This window comes from Musca autumnalis, unplaced genomic scaffold (assembly GCF_047663935.1).
Source record: "Musca autumnalis isolate F117 unplaced genomic scaffold, ASM4766393v1 scaffold_4, whole genome shotgun sequence".
NCBI classification, from domain to species: Eukaryota; Metazoa; Arthropoda; class Insecta; order Diptera; family Muscidae; genus Musca; species Musca autumnalis.
This window is the reverse complement of record NW_027411977.1, coordinates 146,187,231-146,211,245: the sequence shown is the minus strand read 5'-3', so window position 1 is coordinate 146,211,245 and position 24,015 is coordinate 146,187,231. Positions and strand designations below refer to the sequence as shown.

At 34.8% G+C, this 24,015-nt stretch overlaps 2 protein-coding genes across 7 annotated transcripts in view; one reads left to right on the top strand and one right to left on the bottom strand.

Moving 5' to 3' along the window:
* Rh4 (Rhodopsin 4) overlaps positions 1-24,015 on the top strand; it is a 67,770-nt gene that overhangs the window by 17,290 nt on the left and 26,465 nt on the right. The gene's annotated exons all lie outside the window — the stretch shown is intronic.
* On the bottom strand, positions 12,108-23,944 carry sina (E3 ubiquitin-protein ligase sina). 6 transcript variants are annotated; one of them, XM_073986077.1, is made up of 3 exons: positions 23,736-23,944; positions 23,232-23,515; positions 12,108-13,313 (listed from the first exon to the last, which is right to left on the bottom strand). In XM_073986077.1, exon 3 carries the CDS (start codon positions 13,049-13,051, stop codon positions 12,152-12,154), a length of 900 nt encoding a protein of 299 aa, XP_073842178.1. In that variant the 5' UTR covers positions 13,052-13,313; positions 23,232-23,515; positions 23,736-23,944; the 3' UTR covers positions 12,108-12,151. The 6 variants fall into 6 exon arrangements, with proteins under 6 accessions (XP_073842178.1, XP_073842179.1, XP_073842180.1 ...); XM_073986078.1 differs by having other exon boundaries at positions 23,720-23,927; XM_073986079.1 differs by having other exon boundaries at positions 23,232-23,448; positions 23,736-23,891.

Here is a 24,015-nt window from a genome sequence, read left to right as displayed (position 1 = left end):
GTAAATTGAACTCGTCTCAAAAAACATACATACGTCAAATTACAAATTTATTGTTTAATACTGAAAATGATAGCACATTATGCTACTAATGCTAACTAAAGAGCAAATAAAGAATTATTTTATCGCAGTTTGTCCATCTAAAATAAATAAACGAATTATTTTATCTTTTAGACATCGTAAATATTAGTCTTGGTTGATTAAAATCAACTTTGTACATCAAAACAAATTTAATTTTTCCGCCTTGTTTACAAATTTTTACATTTTAAATTGTTTTTAGTGTAGCAATTCACTTTGTTTCTTGTGCCAGCTTGCAACTTTTTGTATTTTCTAGCAACATGTTGCAAAAAACAGAGTTGTATACGAGGATTTATGCCAGATTTAAAACAAATCCACTCAATACGAGGATTTATTTTTGTATTGGAAGTCTAGTAGATTTTGGCTGGATTTAGCATATAAAACCTGATAATGTGCTTAATCCCGCTAATGAAGTCATATCTAATTGGGCTGTTATTTAGAGGTTTATGATCAAAGTTGTAAGCCTAAAATTATACTTCAAAAATTTAAATAGTTTGAGAAATTGTTAGTCAGAATCGCAGCAAAATTTGATGGAAGTGGTTCTATGCGATGTCATGATTTCGTGGGGTATTTTGCGTTGGTTTAAATCAAGTAATAAAAGATCCGATCTTTTTTATTTACACACATGTATATTTATATCATCATGTGACGATCGTACATCGGTTGACATCATTGCTTTGTAACCATTTAAGATTTTTAAATTCCCTAGCCATCAGCCATATGTCGGAAACTTTTCCTTCAAAACATTGGACATTGCTAGAGTATCCCAGAAAAATATGCGATGCGACTATGAAGAAGCCAAAATAGTGACCGCCTTTCACAAATAAGCTTCAATCCCTGCCGTGGCGTTGACAAAATGCTCTCAGCCACACCTACGATAAAAGTGATGTACTAATAGAGTTATTAGTAGATCATGCTTAATATTTTAATCCAGAAGAAAAACCAATCCTACAGTTTTTACAATCAAAATAATTGTTTGGCGTAGACGTTTTGGTAGTCATTGGCGTAGTTGTGAAATAATTAGTTTGAAATCTTTTGAACAAGAACTAAGAAATTTGCATTACTTGAATCGTTATACGGGGACTCTAACAGATTTTCAATAGAAAGTTTGTCATCTGATAAAAACACGAAATTTGTCATTCTAAAATGAATAAAAAGTAAAATTTGTATTTATTTGATTTGATTTGTTTTTATTTTTATATGCAGTCGTTAACAAAATCGGTCACCGATTTGTCGTATCAAAAAATAAATGTTATTTATAACCCAAGAAATCCGTCTAGCGAATGGTGAATGTGTTTCTTTCGATATTTAATTTTAAAAATGTCCGTAGTATATTAATTTTTCATCATATACAAAATGTAAACTACGACTACGCATACGACATTTGAACGCATACGACTACGCCAACCGTAATAAGGGTGATTATTCAGTGATTATTACTGCTAAACCTAAATAACGACGGGACGTACACAAATATTTCACCAACCTACCAAAACAACGCTCTCTGAGCGTCCGTATTTTTTTTTTTTTTCGAACGTTCCCACGCCTCACTTTCCCACCCCTGCCGACCGAGGGGGCGACCTCCCTTTTACGTAGGGGTCGCGTACACACCATGATCCGCATCATGATGGGGTATGAGAGGGAAATTGAAAACCAGCTACAGAATTTACTTCATCAGCTAGTTAGTTACTTACTAATACATTTTTATATACTATTCATTTAAAAATAAAATTATGTTAGATTTTATAAGCTCAAGGCTCATGCCAAAGTCTACATTACAATACATGGAATTAAAATCTACACACATTTTGTTAATAGGATCTCCCATAGAGTAATTCGTGCGGTGGAAATCTCTAAATAAGGGTTGATAGTTTCTAATTGTTCTACAAGGAACATTTATTCTAATAGATGATATTAAGAAATCCGAGGGAATATTGCCCATTAAAATTTTATGCACCATCATAGTGTTTAACATTGTGCGTCTACTTTTTAATGTAGGTAATCGAATTAATTTTAACCTGCTTGTATATGAAGGCAAGACAAAATCGCTATTTCAATGTAAACCTCTCAGTGCAAAAAGCAAAAATTGTTTCTGCACTGATTCAATTTTATCAGAATACATTGCGTATTGAGGGTCCCATACAACAGAACCATATTCTAATATAGGTCTTACAAGTGACGTAAATAGTTGTTTTGTTATATAGGGATCTGAAAATTCTTTGGCCCATCTTTTTATAAATCCTAAAACTCCATGCGCTTTATTAACAATAGAAATTACATGATTATTAAATTTTAATTTTCGATCCATCAAAAGGCCAAGATCAACGAATGATGCTACAGTTAATAATTGAGAACCGTTAATATTGTATTGCCTTATTAAAGAAGAAGATCTGGAAAAACACATATGTTTACATTTTTTTAAGTTTAAGTCCATACAGTTGATTTTACACCATTGAAAAAGGCTATTTAAATCACTCTGGAGAAGATCAGCTTGCTTTTCCGATTTATGAGTAATGAATAGCTTGACATCATCAGCGTACATTAGCAATCTAGAATGCATTATTGAGTTTGGCAAGTCATTTATAAATAAAAGAAAGAGAACCGGTCCGAGGTGACTTCCTCAATACAATACCCAAATTCGTTAGTCCCAAATCACATTTAAAACACAAAATCCGCGACCGAAACTAACTTAAATGTTTTCATTCGTAAACAATTAACTTTCCTTTGCAATAAATTGTGTTTCATGTTTTGTTGGGCTTCTCCCAGCCAGCATTTTTTGAAAATTTTAATCAAATTCGAGTCTTTTTTGATCCGACTGCACGATTAAAAAGCTGGAATATGAGCTCATTTTCTGATCATAAATGACTCCTTTGTCGGGAGGAAAACGTAACCTCAGGCGACTCTTCTAAACAAATCACAAATGAGTCTTCCTCTGCATTAGTTTCGAGTCATATTTTTCGAGTCGTATTTTAATCATTTATTGGTGATTTGTTGATTAATTTTGGACTCTTTTTCGAGTCTTTTTTGAGTCATGTTTATTATCGTTTATGAGTCTTTAGGGAGTCATTTATGAGTCTTTTTATTAGACGAAAACATTAAAAGAATTTTCTTTTTATTCTTCTTTGTTTTTTTTTTTTTTTTTTGTTCCTTTCCTTTGTTGTGTTGTCTTTTCTGCTTTGCTATGACTTTTAATTATCCCCTTTACCTGAACATTTGTTGTGTTTTTCTATACTCTTAATATTATACGTAATATTTATATCAAAGTTTTGTAGAAAGTGTATATGAGAATTATTTTCAACAAAACAAAAATAAAACAAAACAATCAGTATTTAATCACCTATCTGAAGAAAAGGACGAACAGACCAAAGATATATTTTACGAGCGCTTAGAAGAAACATATGACAGTTGCCCTGCCCATGACATTAAAATCATTCTAGGCGATTTTAATGCCAAAATTGGAAAGGAGAATATATTTGGCCCAACAGTCGGGAAATTCAGCCTCCACAGTGAAACATCTGACAATGGTATGAGGCTGATAGACTTTGCAGCTGCAAAAAAAACAAGGTAGTTAGCAGTACTAGATTTAATCATCTCGATATTCATAAGGGCACCTGGCTGTCTCCAGATCAGAAAACAAGAAATCAAATTGATCATGTTGTGATAGATGGAAGACATTCATGGAGCGTGTTGGATATACGATCGTTCCGAGGCGCAAACATTGATTCGGAACACTACCTTGTTGCAGCAAAGGTACGCACCCGCTTAAACATAGCAAACAAAGTACAGTACAAACAGGCACAACACGAAAGTTAGACATCGGTAAGCTGCAATCACAACAGATAGCCACAGCATATTCCACTCAACTAGCCCAATTGCTTAATCAAAGCCCTCCTCATCCCGATAACATATCAGCGCAATGGCAAAGCATTGCCCACTCCATGCAAACAGCCGCAAAATCCATACTTGGATACCAGAGACCTCCACCAAGGAATCCATGGTATGATGAGGAGTGTCGTGCTGCCACCGAAGAGAAAAATGCGGCATATAAGGCTACTTTACAATCCGTAGCAACGCGTAGCGCACGAGAGAGATACAGGGAGAAAAGGAGAGAGGAGAAACGTCTTTTCCGCAGGAAAAAGTGAGAGGTGGAAAAGCGGGAGGGTGAAAAAATCGAGATGTACAGGAGCCAGAATGAAGTCCGAAAATTCTACCAAAGAGTCAAGCATCAAACTGAAGGCTTTGGAACAGGCACATCCTCCTGTAGAGACCAGCAAGGTAATTTGGTAACTGATACAGATAGTGTACTCAGGATATGGAAAGAACATTTTTCAAAACTGTTGGTATCCAATAGCAGCGAAGACGACGAAGATACCACAGTCCCAATCCCAGAAGATGGTATTGAATGTATACCGCCCAGCCAAGATGAGGTAAAGACAGCAATAAATCGGCTGAAGAATAATAAGGCAGCAGGAGCCGATGGCTTACCAGCCGAGCTGTTCAAAACCGGAGGCGACACGCTGATAAGGTGTATTCATCAGCTAGTTAGCACCATCTGGCAGGAAGAACGAGTACCCGACGATTGGAACCTGAGTATTATGTGCCCCGTCCACAAGAAGGGAGATAAGACTGTATGCTCTAACTATAGGGGCTTAAGTCTACTCCCTATTGCCTACAAGATCGTGTCAGGGATATTGTGCGAACGACTAAAGCCTATGGTCAACGAGATAATTGGACCATACCAATGCGGCTTTAGACCTGGCAAGTCCACCATTGACCAGATATTTACCCTGCGGCAAATCCTGGAGAAGACCCAAGAGATGCAGATCGACACCTACCACCTTTTTGTCGATTATAAAGCAGCCTTCGACAGCCCGCTGCGCTCAAAGGTATTCTAAGCCATGTCTGAATTTGGTATCCCCGCAAAGCTCATCCGTCTTTGCAAAATGACTTTGACTGACACGAGGTCCTCAGTTAAAATAGGAAAGAACCTCTCCGAAGAGTTTGGTACCAAAAGAGGTTTCAGACAAGGAGACAGCCTTTCGTGTGATCTCTTTAACATCCTGCTGGAAAAGGTTATACGAGAGGCAAACGTCAAAAGAAGTGGCACAATCTACACCAATAGTCACATGTTAATTGCTTATGCTGATGATATAAGCATCATAGGCCGATCAGTAAAAGAAGTAACTGATACCTTTATGAAGGTCGAAGGAGAATATGCTAAAGTGGGTCTGGCGGTAAACGGTGAGAAGACCAAGTTGATGGTGTCGACGCGCAATGCGTCCATTGAGCTCGGACCGACTGTGGAAGTTGGTTCCTATAATATTGAGGTAGTAAAAGACTTCGTCCACCTCGGCACCTCCGTAAACACAACAAACGACATCAGTTGTGAAATAAAAAGAAGAATTGTATTGACCAACAGATGCTACTTTGGTTTAAGTAAGCAGTTCAAAAACAAAGCCACATCTCGTCAAACAAAAATAACGCTCTACAAAACACTGATACTACCCGTGCTGATGTATGGCTCCGAAGCCTGGGTACTTGCGCAAACAGACATGGCAGTGCTTGGTGTGTTTGAGAGAAAAAGTCTTCGAAAGATCTACGGACCAATCTGCGTTGACGGTGAATATCGACGTCGCATGAACCACGAGCTGTATCTGCTGTACAACGACATCAATATTGTTAAACGTATCGAGATGCAGCGATTGCGTTGGCTAGGCCATATCATAAGAAAGGTGTATAAACCCGGACCGCTTGGCGGTGCACGCAGAATAGAGAGAATTTGAGATCTTTTCTTAGTTCGGCCTATAGAACAAATGTTCTGTAATGGGCCAGCTAAGTATGTATATCAATAGCATAAACAATTTAAATTAAACCTGACATATTTCTCACATTAACCCACAACACCCCTATCATGGCGAAGCCGCCCCACCCCCTACATAGTTCATAATATGAATATAACGACATTTATAATGCAAATTATTTGGATTTATATTCTTCAGTAGTTGTCTATTAACGGTATAAAATATAATTTTGATATCACAAAAGGTATACAAGATATCAAAAAATATACCTACCCCAAAAACATAAAACCGCGTTCATCAGCAATCATATATTTGATAGAAATTCCGATTTTTGGGAGATGAAAGATCTTCGTTAAACTGACAATTTTCCCTTTAACGGCATTTCTGTAGCAGTTATTATTATCAAGAAAATCGGCCACAGCCAACGAAACTGGGTGGAACCCATCGATTTGCATTCACTTTCCTGAGATAAAATATCAAATTTTGGATTGGAAAACATTTTTCCTCTGTTTCGGACTCATAAACCTATCAAATGTGACTTTTTTGTAGTTTTATTGTAGTATAGAAAATTTTGAACATAATTCAGTATAAAATTTTGTCTTTATAAACTGTTTCTACCGATTTCTTCATAAAAATATTTTTTGGAGCTCTAAGCCTCGAATTTCATTAAATTTTAAGACCCTAATACAAATTTTTGCACAATATTTGTTGTCAATCAACACTAACGGCATTTATTTATAATTATAAATAGTTTTTTGTTAAAGTTTACCACATCTAACAAAGGATTTGTTTAAATTCTTAGGGTGGTTCTATCCTGCTGAACCATTAAAAATGCTAATATTTTGGCATTTTTTTCATAAAGCGAGTAAAAAATACCGTTATAACGCATATGTGAAACATGTTAGGTATTGAAAATATCGGCTACTATATACTCTACATTTCCACAAAATTATAATTTACAATTCCTCTCCTTTCGTCTGATATAACGGTATTTGTAGACAAATATTGGCTGGTTCTATTCAGCTGAACCGGAGTGCATATATATATATATATATATATATATATATATATATATATATATATATATATATATGTTTTAATTGTAAAATAATTCGTTCGAAATCATCTTTTTTGTACAAGAACTAAGAAATTTGCATTGCTTGAATCGTTATACGAGGACTCTATAAAAAGTTTGTCGTCTGATAAAAACTCGAAATTTGTCATACGAAAATTAATAAAAGAAGTAAAATTTGTATTTATTTTAGTTATTTTCTGATATACAGTCAGGGACAAAAGTTTACATACACCCCTTAAATCTCGGGTATTAGGGTTAGTAGTGATTTTTATGAAATTACAAATATGCAGTTTTATTTCTTCTCACTAATAAACAATATTTAATAGAACAAAAGTATATTCCATAATGCAAATAACGGTAAATTTTACAAAAACCTAAAAATGATGGGGACAAAAGTTTACATACACCCCAAGGAAATGTGGGTATTACCGTGCAATTTATGGAATTAACAGCAAAATTTATACATTTTATTGTTTTGGCGAATGCCTCTGGGTGTCTGAGATATATTTTAGAGAAAAGAAAATAATTTTTGGGGGTCAAATGCCGTTATTTAAGGTCAAACTTCTTGTATAGCTTGTTAAAGCTGAACCTTGCTTAATTCTTTGCGTTTTTAGGTAATGCACTTTAAAAAACCACAAAATTAGTGTCAGATTACAGATTTTGAGACCCTAGAAAGCATTGGAGTTGTTCTTGTGCAAAATATTACTTCTTGGACGTCGATAAATGCCCGCTTTTCATCAGATTTCTCAGGAAGTTAATAAATTCCGCGGAATTCTTGGTGCAAATTACATATAGGAGACCTTGAATTGCCTTGTAATATGGTCTGATACAATCCTCTGGCATCAATTAACTCAGAAATGTACAATTATACGAAACTTTTTGCCCCTATAGTGACGGTAATGATCATAATATGAAAACGACGTTGTTCACAGTACAAATTTCATGCTTTTTTGGTAGTGCTTACATTTTGATGCTTTGGAAGCTTCGGGAACAGGTTTGTAACAGAATATTTCACATTTCTGATTCAATTGATGCCAGAGGATTGTATCAGACCATATTACAAGGCAATTCAAGGCCTTCTATATGTAATTTGCACCAAGAATTCCGCGGAATCTATTAACTTCCTGAGAAATCTGATGAAAAGCGGGCATTTATCGACGTCCAAGAAGCAATATTTTGCACAAGAACAACTCCAAAGCTTTCTAGGGTCTCAAAATGTGTAATCTGACACTAATTTTGTGTTTTTTTTTAAGTGCATTACCCAAAAACGCAAATAATTAAGCAAGGGTCGGCGTTAACAAGCTATACAAGAAGTTTGACCTTAAATAACGGCATTTGACCCTCAAAAATTATTTTCTTTTCTCTAAAATATATCTCAAACACCCAGAGGCATTCACCAAAACAATAAAATGTATAAATTTTGCTGTTAATTCCATAAATTGCACGGCAATACGCATATTTACTTGGGGTGTATGTAAACTTTTGTCCCCATCATTTTTAGGTTTTTGTAAAATTTACCGTTATTTGTATTATGAAATATACTTTTGTTCTATTAAATATTGTTTATTAGTGAGACGAAATAAAACTGCATACTTGGAATTTCATAAAAATCACTACTAACCCTAATACCCGAGATTTAGGGGGTGTATGTAAACTTTTGTCCCTGACTGTATTTCATTAATCATTGCCAAAAAAATCGTTTGATATTGATTTGTTATTTTTATATGCAGTCGTTAACAAAATTGGTCACGACTATTTCCTCGTATTTCAACGCCATACGTGATACCAATTTGTCGTATCCAAAAAATAAATGTTATTTATAACCCAAGAAATCCGTCTAGTGAATGGTGAATGTGTTTCTTTCGATATTTTATGGATCTATGACGCTATAAAATAAAAAAATGTCCGTAGTATATAATTTTTCATCATATCGCTAATTTACTCAAAGAGTGATACATTTCAAAAAATCTAGTTTCGAGAAAAACGCGTTTTAAGTTGGCGATTGAAATTTGATCTTCCTACTTAAAAATACTATTACACAAAAAATAAAATAACTACTTGAACCAATTTTTGCAAACAGCTAGCTAGATACCAGTGCTAAATTTCTGTGCAAGATCAAGCACGATTTGAAATGTATTTTGTTGAATTATACCAAACCCGTAGTAAATGAGCTGTAACTCGATGAGTTTTAGAGATACTAGCATGAAAATTTGACACAAGATAAAGTAGAAGTCGTAGAAAAATAGAAATTGCTAACTCAAAAAACGCATTTTTTGAGTTATGCCACTCTTTGAGTAAATGAGCGATATAAAAAATGTAAACTACGACTACGCCTACGACATTTGAACGCATACGACTACGCCAACCGTAATAAGGGTGATTATTCAGCCTTATTCGGAATTTTTGGAATTTTTGTTGTTGAAAAATAATGCACAGTCTTGTGGTAAATGGCTACATGCGAAACCCCTTTTTGTAAAAGCGTTTTGGGGTGCCAACGATAGCTCGAAAAGGGATAGGCCAGGCCGATCTTCGTATATTTTTGTGGGCATTTTAAGAACCCTTGTCTTTAAGCGAAACGGAGTTTTAATAAATCGATTTAAAAAAATTTGTGAACTGCCAATTTTAACGTAACGTTACGTAAATTTTAACGAAAAAATTAACTGATACTTGTCACAAAATCGGGCAAAAAAAAATTTAAAAAAATCTGTATAGCTTAATACAAGCTTTTCATGCATTTAAAAAAACTCTCTAAACCATATGAGGATGGTCAATTTGTTTCCGACCTATCGTTGGCCAGAGACTTCAAATATTTCATTTCGGGACACAAGCGTTTTTATGCTACATACAAATCACAATAAATTGTTCCATTCCAATGCTCATATCTCAGCCAACTTTGCTCCGATCGACTTGAAATTTTCTGCGGCATACTCTTTACTGTACTTCAACATAAGCCAATAAAACTCTTTTCGATTTTTTGGAAGTGATAAGTAGAGATAACCCCTTAAAATAGAGTGTGAAATTTACGTTCAGAAAAAGATTATTCATTGAAATTTTATGATTTCATTTTCTTCTGGTCAAGAGGAGCTGAAATTATTCAATAAAATGACTTCAATGAAAATTTAATTAATTTTATGTACTTTTTTTTACTTTTGTGTGTAGATATATGAAACAAAAATAAAGGACATACTATATATATACTTTCGAATTCCTTAAAGTCCCAATAGACTTCCCATACTTCGCACCGTGTAACGTAGTAATTCGTCGATCCTCAAATGTCACGCTATAGAGAAGTTCGACTATGGCTGACTTCCGAAACGTCAGTTGCTTTGTATTCGTGCATGAAACTAGGGGTTCTTAAATCAAATTCCATACTAGAGTAATTTTATAAAATTGCAGTAGTGGGGAACTCGATCTAAGAACCCCTAGTTTCATGCACGAATACAAAGCAACTGACGTTTCGGAATTGAGCCTATATTTCTGTTATTTCAAAATGTGTTTTAAAGTATTGCCCAAACATTATTGAAATAACTGCAAGTAAAAAGTATTTGCAAGTTCTTGCAACGAACAGTATTTTGTGAAAGATTGTGAAAATTTTTGGTTTATCGCGCACAGATCTATTGTATCTTGGCTAAATTTTCGGTTTAGGTTTGTACGTCCTAAATACTTACCTTACCAAAACCAACTAAAAACTCAACGTTTACATTTTTTATTTTTGTAATTATCATTGTATTACTTTTAGAGATCAACTAACCTATGTAAAATATTTGTATATATATACGTGTGTATGTGTGTATTTCCATCGTGTATATTTTCTTGTCGTTTGTGTATTCCTCAGCTTATACACATATAGAATACATGCGTTCTTATAATATAAATTTGCCGTTTCTTTTTTAACATTTTGCAATTTATAAAATTAAACTGTATTTTCTGCATGGAAAATAGAAAAAACAAAACTGAACTACGATCATTCATTAGCGAATAGAGTGAGCTTAATTTTGTTGCTTATTGTTTGTTACACGACACCTGTTTGCTGGCTGCTGAATATATTTTGTTTTTCAAACATAAATTTCGTTATTCATAGAAAAGTTTTTTAATAGTATTTTTTATTGAGTTTTTGGTTGTATGTATTTAGCACAAAACATATTCGAGTAAACGACAATATACAAAACTAACATTAAGAATTTGAATTAAAAAAAAAAAAACAAAAATCTTGGTATGTACAAAAGAATTTACCCAATTAAAATATGTTATAATAATGATGACAATAAAAATAAATCAAAATCAGTTGTGGGCAAGAGAAGGAGAAGCGTTAGTGTCAAAAAGAATGTTGCCTAACAAGGGTTTAATAGAATACCCGATACAGCTGGAAACCTATATTCACAATTTATACCAAGAGTTTGTTATTACTAATAAACAAAAGAATTTATAGCGGTAACTAAGAATAGAAAACTTATTATTAAACATTCCTGTAAATTTCAAAAAGTTTACAAAAGAATTAAGTCTTTAGAAATGTGTTGTAGTTGGTGGATGTATTTTAAGCAGCGACAAATAACATTTGGATGATTTGAAAAGGTGTGCCAAATATATAATATGTATGAATTTTGTTTTTGATAAGGAACATAACATCTCCTTTCGATTGTTACACTAAATAATTAAGATTACTCTCTAAATATAAGAATTAAAAAAGAAATGAAAAAACAAAAACTTATATAAAACAGATCTAATATAATTAAAAATACACCACAATATCGCTTCCTAAAACGATTAAGAAGATTTACTTTCCAATTCCATAACAGAAAGAGTTCCGTTTTGGCCACAGATGACAGTTTTGTTGCGGATCATATCAAATGTAATTTGTCTTTTGTTTTTTTTTTTTATTTTTTGTATTCAACTGGGTCTTATGTTTGAATTAGCCGTTTGTTTCCAAGTTCTTTGGATTTATTGGGAAAATTTCTTTAGCAACATGAATCCAAAAAAAAATATTGTTATTGTTTTTTGTTGATTTTGTAAATAAACTAAAGCAAGCAGGATGTGTTTTAGAAACGTTCCTGATTTTTGGGTTATCCTTCATCCATATATGACCACCAACTATAAGTTGTTGTTGTTGTTTTGCTTTTGGGGGTATCATGTCTGGTAGAGTATGATTTGCTTATTAATTTTCTTTTACTCTGCGATCATCGCCGTTAGAATGTTATTGGTATTATACAATTGAAATGGTAACATTAATGCCCAAATTTCCATTGTCGGCAAACAGTTGGGCAATTGATGTGTCAAACACCAAACAATCGGAATTATGAATGGCTGAGGCTACACCCTCGTGTATTGATCGCGGCATAGCCTCCCAGGTGAGACGTCGACGATTGCCATTTAATTCTAAACGATAAACGAAATTCTCAGCCTCTTTGCGTGATCCAATTAATTGTACAATGGCAAAGAACTGTTGGTGGCCATCGTATTTTTCTTGCTTCTCGAGAACGAGCATAAAGTGGTGACCAAAACAGGATTGCATCATGACCCAATCAACAGCACCGGGCAGATTTATGTCTGTGGCTAAAAACACAATATCTTCACCCTGTAGTGTGGTAATACTTTTGTGTGACATCATTAAATGTTGCATGACTAGATCCAGGGGTCCCTGCCATTTACAGGAGGCACCTGGACATGGACACAAGTAGGGTCGACATTCGCAGGTTTCTTCATGTTCAGTTTTTTCCGTATAGAGTAGGGAGGCATTGCACCCATAGCCCGAATGCTTACAAGGAAACTTGACATTCGAGGCAACTTTCTCCATGGCCAAATTACGAATGTTGGCCAAAGGGCCACGACATGTTGGACAGCAGGTGAGCTTCGAACGGCACGAAACACACACCAAATGGCCGCTCGAACACTGGAGTATTGGTGGCAAGACATAGTCGAAGCACACCGGGCATTCAAACAATGATGTTAGATCGGTAGACATACCGACATCACCGCCACCGGCGGACGACAGTGATGAACTAGACGACGATGATGTGTTGGCCGATGTATTGCTGGTGTTGGTATTGCCTGTAGCACTAACAGTGGGTATTTCACGCTTAATTTTATTTATTTTATTAGACATTGGACCTTGATAATGGCTTGTTTTTGCTGGTGATGTTAAGGATGTTGAGGGTGTGAGTTGTTAAAATTTATTCTTAGGAATATTTTATCAACCTAATGCTGACAAATTTATGTTCATATGAGCTTGGTTGTAACAAAATTCTTTGAGTCTGTTGTTGGCAGTTTTTAAAATGTACTCCTTGTTTAGAAACAAAATGCCCGATCGACACAATCGATATTCCACAGATAGTCCAAAAATGATGTCACGTAGATACTAATATTATCTGCAAGAGGAATGAAAACACAAATACCAATGTTATTTTCTTTGATTTTTAAGTAATTAAATCGGTATAATTAATATTAGTACATACAGTCTGTCGCAAAAGTTAGTATGCAGCATTCAAATCAAAATATAATAACAATAATAATAATTGTTCCACAAACATCCCAGATGGGACAAGGGAGACTTCTCTGATATCAATGAATGCACCCCGTTTCATATTAGCTCATTGATATGGGACCTACAGGTGACGGGTGTTGTACATAACATACCATTGCACGAACCGTACATTTTCTGATGAATGCAAATATTGCGCACTTTTCATTGTTATCACCGAAAACTACCTTCGTGTCTATCAAATAAAACTAATTGTTTGTTGTTTTTAATAAGTTATAGTGTTTTTTTATACCTAATACATTTTGATTTCAATGCTGCATACTAACTTTCGTGACAGACTGTATATAGTAGACGCTGAAAAAAAGCATCGGGACAAAATTGACTGAGATATGAGCGTTAGAAGGAATAAAACCGCCGTTTTGTGTGTAACATAGAACATTTTAACGTGTTTCTCTCGAAATTGATATTTTGAAATCGGTAAAACCCACAATCTATATAAATAAAATCCGATGTCGTTCGTTGGTAATGGCATCAGTTGAGAACGGCTGGACCGATTTGGATAATTCTTTCTGTGAAATGTTTGCCGTAACCCAACTTAGGTTCTTATGCAAAGAAAAATTGCCCACGCCCACTTTTTAATTTTAATATTTTCTAAAAAACTACTGAACTGTTTTTCTTGAAATTTTCAGGAATGTACAGGGATGGCTCCTGTATTTAAAATAATTACGAATGTATCGTGTTGGAAGTTAATTTCCACGCACACTTCTTAAAATATGTTACTTATACAAAAATATTGAACCGATTTTCCTGAAATTTTCAGGGTATATACAGGGATGGCGCACTAAAACAGGCTATATATTTTATTAAATTCCAGAGAGGGTGGGTACCTCCCCTATGCGATATTTAAAAAACGAAATATATTTGCAAAAATAACGCATGTATGTTTGTTTAAAAATTTACAGATTAATCTACAATGCAATACTTCTTTTGGACTTAAAGACCCGACAATGCCTGTTTTTTTTAATGTTTTCAAATTTGCAGCAAAAGCTCAATGTTTGCCATTGTTACGTATATTTTATGAATTTCGGAGGAGATGGGGTACCTTTCCCATACCTTTCTTTTAAACGCTATAAGTATAAGCCAAAATTTTGATTATATCGGTTTCAAATTTTGAGAGGCAATGGGGTTGTGTGTACCCTAGATACATATTTGGAGCCAAAATAACGGACCACGCCCACTTTTTTTAAATATGTTATATCTTGAAAACTGATGACAACGCCCACTCTTTTAATTACATTATTTTTTTTTCAAAACCATTGAACATAATTTCATGCAATTTTCAGAAAATGTTCAAGAATATCCCTTGGTCCAAAATGCTATATATTTGTAGACGAATTTCGGGTAGCCTATTGTTTTATAATCGCTATTTTTGTTAAAATTAATTTAATAGATAACGGTGGTTGCGCCCTCGATCGAGAAAAACGATATATTTATAAATTCCCTTAAATGGTGAGGCTCAACGGTCCATCAGCCATGAAAAACTAAAACATATAAGTCTCAATAAGCGGAAGAATTCGACTTAACCATTTTTAACTTTTATAATTAGATCGCTTTATGATAAAGACAGGGGACAGGGATGATAATAAATCCTAAACAGCAACAATGGGACAAAAAATCCGACAAAGCCCGCGAGGGAAAAGAAAGGTTTCAGCAAAATCTGTTGATAAATTTAAAATCCTCAATGAATAACTTGGTGTGACAATGGACCCAAAGAAATGAGGTAGAAAACACCATTTTTGAATTGTAAAGCATAAAGTTCTTAAAAAGTTGTCATTAAAACTCAATACGACGGGCCAGCAACGCGGATCCGGGTCTGCTAGTTATGAATGAAAAGTACCAATACAAGTTGATAACACTACTACTATCAGTATAAATAATACGAATAAATTACTTGATTCCCCGTACGAAATTCGGTGACCAAACGACGATTTTTCTAGGTTGTTCAAGTAGAAATACTCTCTGAATGACGAATAAATGTGTCCCATCACTAACAAATGAGAAAATTTGTCGAAAAAATAAATTATGACATGTCTAAATTTAAAATTGAAAAAATAGTTGGAAAAACAAATATTTTCAGAAAAAAAGAGAAATCATGCATGAAAAGTAGTGAATTAAACGTTTTATATATGTGCAGAAGGAAGGAAATTATGTTTCCTTCTTAATTCCAAGATCAGTTCCTATCCATTATGTCCAAAATGCAGACAATATTAGGAACAAAAAGCAAAGAATCAACTGAGAGTCTGTATACACAAACATTGTTTTGACATGTCTCTCTCCTTAAATTTGAATTTTTAACAGCTTGCCACCCGCACTTAAAACGTTTAGTTTTTCCTCTTATATGCCCAATCTCATGAAGTTTAAATTAGTGTTTTGATATTTCACTTCATTTGTTTTCTACTGTGTTATATTGCAAAACTGGGATTATGTTGATTAAATTTTAAATATTATTATTTTTCTTATTATAATTTAGTGTAAAAAATTTTCCTTAATCACAAATTTTCCCTATTTTTTTTAATAAATTACTATGAGTAGTGTAGGTAAAGTAATTGAAACTTGTGCCCTCTTTAATTATAAGTAATTTTTTTGCGATTTTTTTTTTAAATTAAGTTTATTTGATCTCAGAGTAGTGCAATTAATGTTGTTTTGTGTAACTAAATGGCCGAATGGGCTTGGTTACCAGGGTAAGTGCACCTAATGTCGGCATGTACCAGTAGTCGGCACCTTTTGAATTTGAACTCAAATAACTAAAAATTAAGAAAACAAAATAGGAAAATAATCTTAAAAATTCTTCAACAATATTGTCAGCTAACTTTATATAAAATTTCATTGAGCTAGGACCAATTATTATATCGAAATTTAAGTTTTTGTCAGTGAGTGTTTTTCACCACAACCGAAAATGCATGTTTCTTAAGAAAAAAATTGTGGAGATGTTAACCTTATAAGCTCTGTAATTATTTTAAAATGAAGAAATTTTCCACGACATTCTTGTTATATAGGTAGAGAACAGTTAAAAGAACACTTCAGAAAAAGAAATTTTTAAAAAATATTTATAATTGTGCAATTTTTGCTGATGCCGACTTTAGGGACAAAAAAATATTAAATTTGCCTGAAAATACTAAAGAAATACTTTAAAGGCTAATTAAAAAAAAAATAGTTTCAATTTGAAAGGAACTTTAGCGATTTTAAACAATATTAGCCATGATTTGATGTACGTACGTTGTGGGGTGCCGACAACTGGGTAATAGATGCCGACTACTGGTACGAACTAATTTATTTAAACAATATGTTTAAATTCCCTTATTTTTTGAAGTAAAATCAATAGAAATGTATACAAATAAACTAGAAATGTATAAATAACAAATGCTTAAGCTATAGTTCTTTCAAATATTGAAGAAAAAATGTAAAGTATGCATTTTTTCTTTATTTAAATATAACATGCCGACTACTGGATCATATCATGCCGACTATTGAGGAATGGTGCCGACTACTGGTGAAAAAGCAGTATTTCACTAAAATTGTATTTTTTGCATGTTGAACAGAAATAATCAAAAAAATTGTTTATATAATCTAAAACTACACAAAATAACGAATCATAACAACTTAAATTTAATTTGATTGGATATTTAGACTCGGAATGAAATACGGCTGAAGATACGAGAATCCTTAAAGTGCCGACTACTGGTGCACTTACCCTATATTATACTAGTATTTAACGGCATTGCCCTGATAGAGGTAAATATCAGGGCATAGAACAATATTTTGTGCAATTTTCTTTGAAAAGAGCTTTTAGAAAGATTTTTAGCAATGTCGAGATCATGCTTGTTTTTATAAAAACAAAAGTATCGACACAAATGTTGCCATTCAAGCCAAACAAAACTACTCCCTTCGACGCACTGCTGCAGCCGCTCGCCATATCCCTGCTGGTCGAATACCCGAAGTAAGACCAAATTTCACAGCAGAGGCGACGGGATTAGCAAACGAGCGTGATGAGCTTCGTCGTATCAACCCCAATGACCCCAGAGTCAGGGAGCTGACACTGGAAGTTAACAGGCTGGTCGGCGAGCATAAGCGGAACAAATGGTTAAATCATCTGAAGAGCTGCAACATTGGAGCCGGTATAGGTGAATTGTGGGCAACGGTTAAGTCACTCTCGAACCCTGGAAGAAGGGAAGATAGGACCTCAGTCACGTTTGGCGACGTTACGTTGACTGACCCGAAGAGGTGCGCAAGTAATTTCAATCGACAGTTTGTCGAGCATCCCGAGAGGGACAGGGCGAAGAGAAGAGTATTACGTCGCATCAGATCTCTTCCTGCCGAGGATGAACCACCACAATTTACAATGGATGATGTTGCGAATGCCATCAGGAACGCTAAATCATCCAAACGTTGGGCCCTGATGGAATCTCCATGGTAATGTTGAAGCAGCTGGATAGGCCGGGAGTCGAGTATCTCACCAAAGTCTTCAACTTGTCGCTAGCCACCCTCGTTGTTCCCGAAGTCTGGAAAATGGGCAGGTTGGTCCCACTACGGAAGCCAGGCAAGGATGCCAGCAAAAGTGAATCGTACAGACCGATTTCGCTTTTGTCGCCCGTAGCAAAGACACTTGAGGCCTTGATCCTCCCCAGTATCAGAAATAGCTATCAAGTTGCCGATCATCAACATGGATTCCGTAAGCAGCACAGCACGACAACAGCGCTGCACGCCATTACCACATATATCTGTAAAGGACTCAACCAGAGACGGCCGTGCGATAGAACAGTGATGGTGGCTCTTGACTTATCAAAAGCCTTTGATACAGTCAGGCACTCCACGCTGTTCGAGGACATTGAGCATACAACCCTCCGGCCAAGCTTGAAACGTTGGATAGTCAACTATATGTGTGGACGCCAGTCGTACGTGGAATTCAGGAATAAAAAGTCCACACCCCGTAGAGTGAAACAGGGAGTTCCCCAAGGTGGGGTGATATCTCCGGAACTGTTTAACCTCTACCTCTCCTGTATTCCACCCCCTCCAGACGGCATTGAGATCGTGACGTATGCGGATGATTGCACGATCTTGGCGTCGGGTACCTATCCAGATGACATCTGTGAGAGACTGTACAACTATTTAACTGATCTTACCACCTTTTTCCATTCGAGGAATATGCAGATTTCCCCCACAAAATCTACAGCCACTCTGTTCACCACATGGACAGCGCAGTTTGGACGTGAGTTGAATGTCGTGGTCGACGGTAGCAGAATTCCGACCACAAACTGCCCTAAAATTTTAGGGGTCACATTCGACACTACATTCACGTCGTGCGCACACGCCACAGCTATCTGCGACAAGTTGAAAAGTAGGAACAAGGTCCTCAAGTCCCTGGCCGGCAGCACTTGGGGTGCAGATAACCCAATGATTACACATGCAAGTAACTTACAGACAGTTGTGTATACATATTATAGTCGAAACTTCAATTTTTTCGAACTGACACTTGCATGTGTAGACGTTCGGAAAAAAAATTGAAGTTACTTTCAAAGCACTTACATTGATTACTGACAAGAAAATTTTGTCGGCAGTGAGGTTGTTAGTTGGTGTGGCATTGAATATGTGTGAGTGTATTGGTATTTTTCGAACTGTCACTTGCATGTGTAAACGGGGGGTAAAGAAACCTTGTTGACACATATAACGCGATAGGTCGGTCTGTGGTAAACTATGCGGCTCCAGTCTGGTCCCCGAGATTGTGTGATTCGAACTGGAAAAAGATTCAAACTTGCCAAAATGCAGCCCTGAGAACAGCGACAGGGTGCCTCCTCAAATCTTCAGTGGACCATCTACATGAGGAGGCAAAAATTCTTCCTGTAAAGCAACACAATGAGATGCTTTCGTTGCAGTACCTGCTTGGATGTTATCGTGTGAGCCATCCCAATCACCATCTTGTGGGTAGGCCCGGCCAATTCAGGGAGATCAGGAAGGATATCCATGCTCTAGAGGGAGAGGTCCAACGATACAGGAGAGAACCCCTAGATCACCAAGCATATCAAGCAGGATTGAATAGCATTCACACGGACGCAGTTGCCAAGGCCTTAAGCAATTATAGTGTGAATAAAGTACTTGGAGTACATCCTCCATCTATCGCAGCTGAGGAGCGTCAGCTGCCACGACAAACTAGAGTAGTTTTGGCCCAACTAGGCTCGGGATATTGCAGTCGCCTAAATTCTTATTGGGCGGAAATCGATCGCACCGTGCAAAACATCTGCCCAGTATGCGGCATGGGCCCGCACGACACACAACACCTTTTTAACTGCCCCGCCAAACCTACCCATCTAACTCCAATGGATCTATGGCTACATCCCATCGAAGCAGCCACTTTTCTTGAACCCAGAGCCAGATTGAACAGAGGAACGAACAAATAAACATAACAAAAACACTGTTACAACAACAACAAAAACAACTCCCTTCGACGAGTTTCATAGAATCACTCCAATTATTTTTTGTGCGGTTTTTTAATTTATGTCGTATTTTTGCGGACTTTGTGTGATACAAAATTCATAGTTCGGATGAAAATCAGCATATCTAGCGTAAAATCGATATTTTACATGAGGAATAAGCCAACACACACCTGAGTTTAAATTAATTAAATAAAACACTGTAATAAACTGTCGCTATCAAAACGCTTCGTAATGCCGGGCATACACTATGGGCATGCACGACAGCATTTGTAATAGTATTAGTAAATTTTTAAGTTTTTGTCAATGTATTTGGGAGTATTTTTGGCAGGATTGAAATCAAAATAGTTTTGATTTTGTAAATGAACCCCTTTCAATCCGATGAATTTTGTTTATTTTCCAAGTAACCAACAAATAATTTTTGAAAACAACAAATATTATTTGTGAGGAAATTAAAAATTTGGAAAACTTCAACCCAAAATCGAGTTCTGGAGGAAAATTCATCATTTTTGCAATATTGATTGAAGGAGTGCCACACACTATTCAATCACACACTTACACAAGGGTTCATCGGTTGCTGTCCTGCATGCCCATAGTGTATGCCCGGCATAAGAAATATTATTGTTTGGACATGAATGGCAACAAAGGGTGTTGACATTTTTTGTTTTTATCAAGGCATATTTATACAAGGTAGAAGTGACAATCTGCTGTATTCTTACTTTTTTGTAAATTTAGTTTTCAAATTCATGAAATTTTAAACTTCGAAATTTGCTACCATAAAATACTGCTTTTGATCCAAAACGTGTAATAAAAATTACCTGAATGCGTTATAGGGTAAGTGCACCTAATGTCGGCATGTACCAGTAGTCGGCACCTTTTGAATTTGAACTCAAATAACTGAAAATTAAGAAAACAAAATAGGAAAATAATCTTAAAAATGCTTTAACAATATTGTCAGCTAACATTATATGAAATTTCATTGAGCTAGGACCAATTTTTATATCGAAATTTAAGTTTTTGTCAGTGGGGGTTTTTCACCCGAAAATGCATGTTTCTTAAGAAAAAAATTGTGGAGATGTTAACTTTATAAGCTCTGTAATTATATTAAAATGAAGAAATTTTCCACAACAGTTTTGTTATATAGGTAGAGAACAGTTAAAATAACACTTTAGAAGCAGAAATTTTTAAAAAATATTTATAATTGTGCAATTTTTGCTGATGCCGACTTTAGGGACAAAAAAATATACAATTTGCCTGAAGTCAGCATGGGGTTATAAACATTGGTTTTTATCGATTAATTTTAGCTAAAAATTATAAAAAATACTAAACAAGTACTTTAAAGGCTAATTAGTAAACAAATTGCTTCAATTTGAAAGGAACTTTAGCGATTTTAAGCAATATTAACCATGATTTGAAGAACGTACGTTGTGGGGTGCCGACAACTGGGTAATAGATGCCGACTACTGGTACGATCTAATTTATTTAAACAATATGTTTAAATTTCTTAATTTTTTGAAGTAAAATTAATAGAAATGTATAAAATAAACTAAAAATGTATAAATAACTAATGCTTAAGCTATTGTTCTTTCAAATATTTAAGAAAAAATATAAAGTATGCATTTTTTCTTTATTTAAATATAACATGCCGACTACTGGATCATATCATGCCGACTATTGGGTAATGGTGCCGACTACTGGTGAAAAAGCAGTATTTCACTAAAATTGTAATTTTTGCATGTTGAACAGAAATAATCAAAAAAATTGTTTATATAATCTAAAACTACACAAAATAACGAATCATAACAACTTAAATTCAATTTGATTGGACATTTAGACTCGGAATGACATACGGCTAAAGATACGAGAATCCTTAAAGTGCCGACTACTGGTGCACTTACCCTATTTACATTTTGTTTCAAATTTGTTCTATTTTAGAGGATTTTCAAAATGTATTTAAGTTTTTCCTAAAACAATATTATCTTTGACAATTAATTTTTCTGAAAACTATTTTCAAAGAAAAGTGCAAAAAAATGTTGTTCTATGCCCTGATTTTTACCTCTATCAGGGCAACGACTTTAAAGACTAGTATAATATAGGGCAACCTGGCTAATACAGGTCTTTCCATATATCATTAGATTGTTTGTACGTACTCTAGACATAACCGTTAATGATTTTTCATAGTCATTTTTTGAAAAAGCTTCAAAAACTGGAAATTTCTAGCCAAATTGCCTACAAAGGGACATTACTTACAATCATGCCAAAATTAGGTCAGGAACATTAATAACAAAACTACTGATAACAAGAGGGAACCAATTATTCCACCATTCTGATTACTAAAATGGCATAAAAAGCGGAAAATTTGGAAATTATTAATCGATTGTTGTGGTGCATCATTTTAGTATGTCTTAAAGACAACTTTTCAGTCTACAAAATTGTTTTTTGAATTGTTAAAAAATCTGTACTCGTTACCAAGTTATCAACTTTTACATTTTCAGTGACAGTCACTGTATGTCCTATATGTGAGATCTTATTGCATAGCCGGTGTTGGAATCTACTACTCCTCTTTTAAAGAGAGATTTTTAGCGTAGCCGGTGTTGAATTCAAGGCCTTTGCAATGGTACGCATTATGCCTTGGTTATTATTCAAAATAATGAAATAAAATCAAGGTTATTTCATTGAAATAAAATCAACATTCCCGTATTTCGATATGTGGAAGTTTCACACCACAACTTTGGCCCTTAAACTGGATTTTGAAATCAGGAAATAAGAAATATTTACAGAGCTAGAATTTTTCCCATTATTTCTTTACATTTTTTTTTTAGACCACCCTGCGAACTCTGACTACCAAATACTTTTTTTTTTAATTCTAAAATACGAAAAACACAACTGCACACCGCAGCAATGAAGTGCCATTCACTTCGTTGCCAATTTACTTTCCACTGCATTAACAAGAAGTCAGGTGGTTGTTGGTTGGAATCAACTTTTTTCTGGTTATTTTTTGAGCCTCTCTGGTTTTGTACACTGGTATCTTGCCATGTCAGGGTATCGAAAGAAAAAACTAAATATGTAAAGAGAAATGCTAAAAAAATACACACGCACGTCCAATATTTTTGACCTTTTTATGATTAATTTCTGTTTTCCTTATATTCCATTTTCATCTACATATTTTACAAAGACTTATCCACTGTTTAAATGTTTTATGTTGTTTATTGTTCTTTCTAACTATAAATGCAACCGACAGATGATTGATAATTTTCTATACAGTCATACTGCGATCATTTCAGAAACACAAATACCATTTGAACCCCCTTTTTGTTTACCTTTAATTTTTTATGGCGATTGTTGGGATTTGCTTTTTGTTGATTTCTTCGAATTTTTAGTCACCGAAACGAAAGACGGCATTGAAAATATGTTTGCGACAATTATCAGATTTATTTACTTTTTTGGTGAACGCTGTTCTGTTCCTTCGAGTTCCTCACTGTGGCATGTTATTACGACTTTGACTTTTTTTATCTACAGTGTTTGTTGTGTTGTTCACTATTTGGTGGATGTTATTGTTAATTTTCAGTAACTTTCATACGACCGTAGGAGGAGATGAAATAGACTAAAAATGGTATAATTAAAACCAAAAAAAATTCTATGAATTTAAAAGAATTAAAATGTTTATTGAGTTATTCAATAAATCTACGACAATTCTTTGATTTTCCTCAACGGCTTTATGCTGGCTTTGTTTTTTTTCTTTTCTTCTCGTCGCAATATTTGATGTGGATTTATAGGATAACACTTTCCAAAAGACACATTAACATACAAAAAACTGTATTTACATGAATTGATGAAATGAATTTGATAACGAACGTAGAATTCGACGAACTTATTTTGCTTATTTCGATAATTTTATTTTTCACTGCATTATTTTAATCTCCAAGTTTAAGTTTGTCGTAAATTTCTCGTTTTCTGCTAGGGATACGTAAGTCGAAAAAACACTACGAAAACAGATAGAAACTCAGATAGACAACGAGAATCAATTAGAAATGAGGTCGAAAGAAGAACAAAAATAAATGCTGCCAACTGTGCCATTCCAATGTGATTGCTTCATAAAAGGCG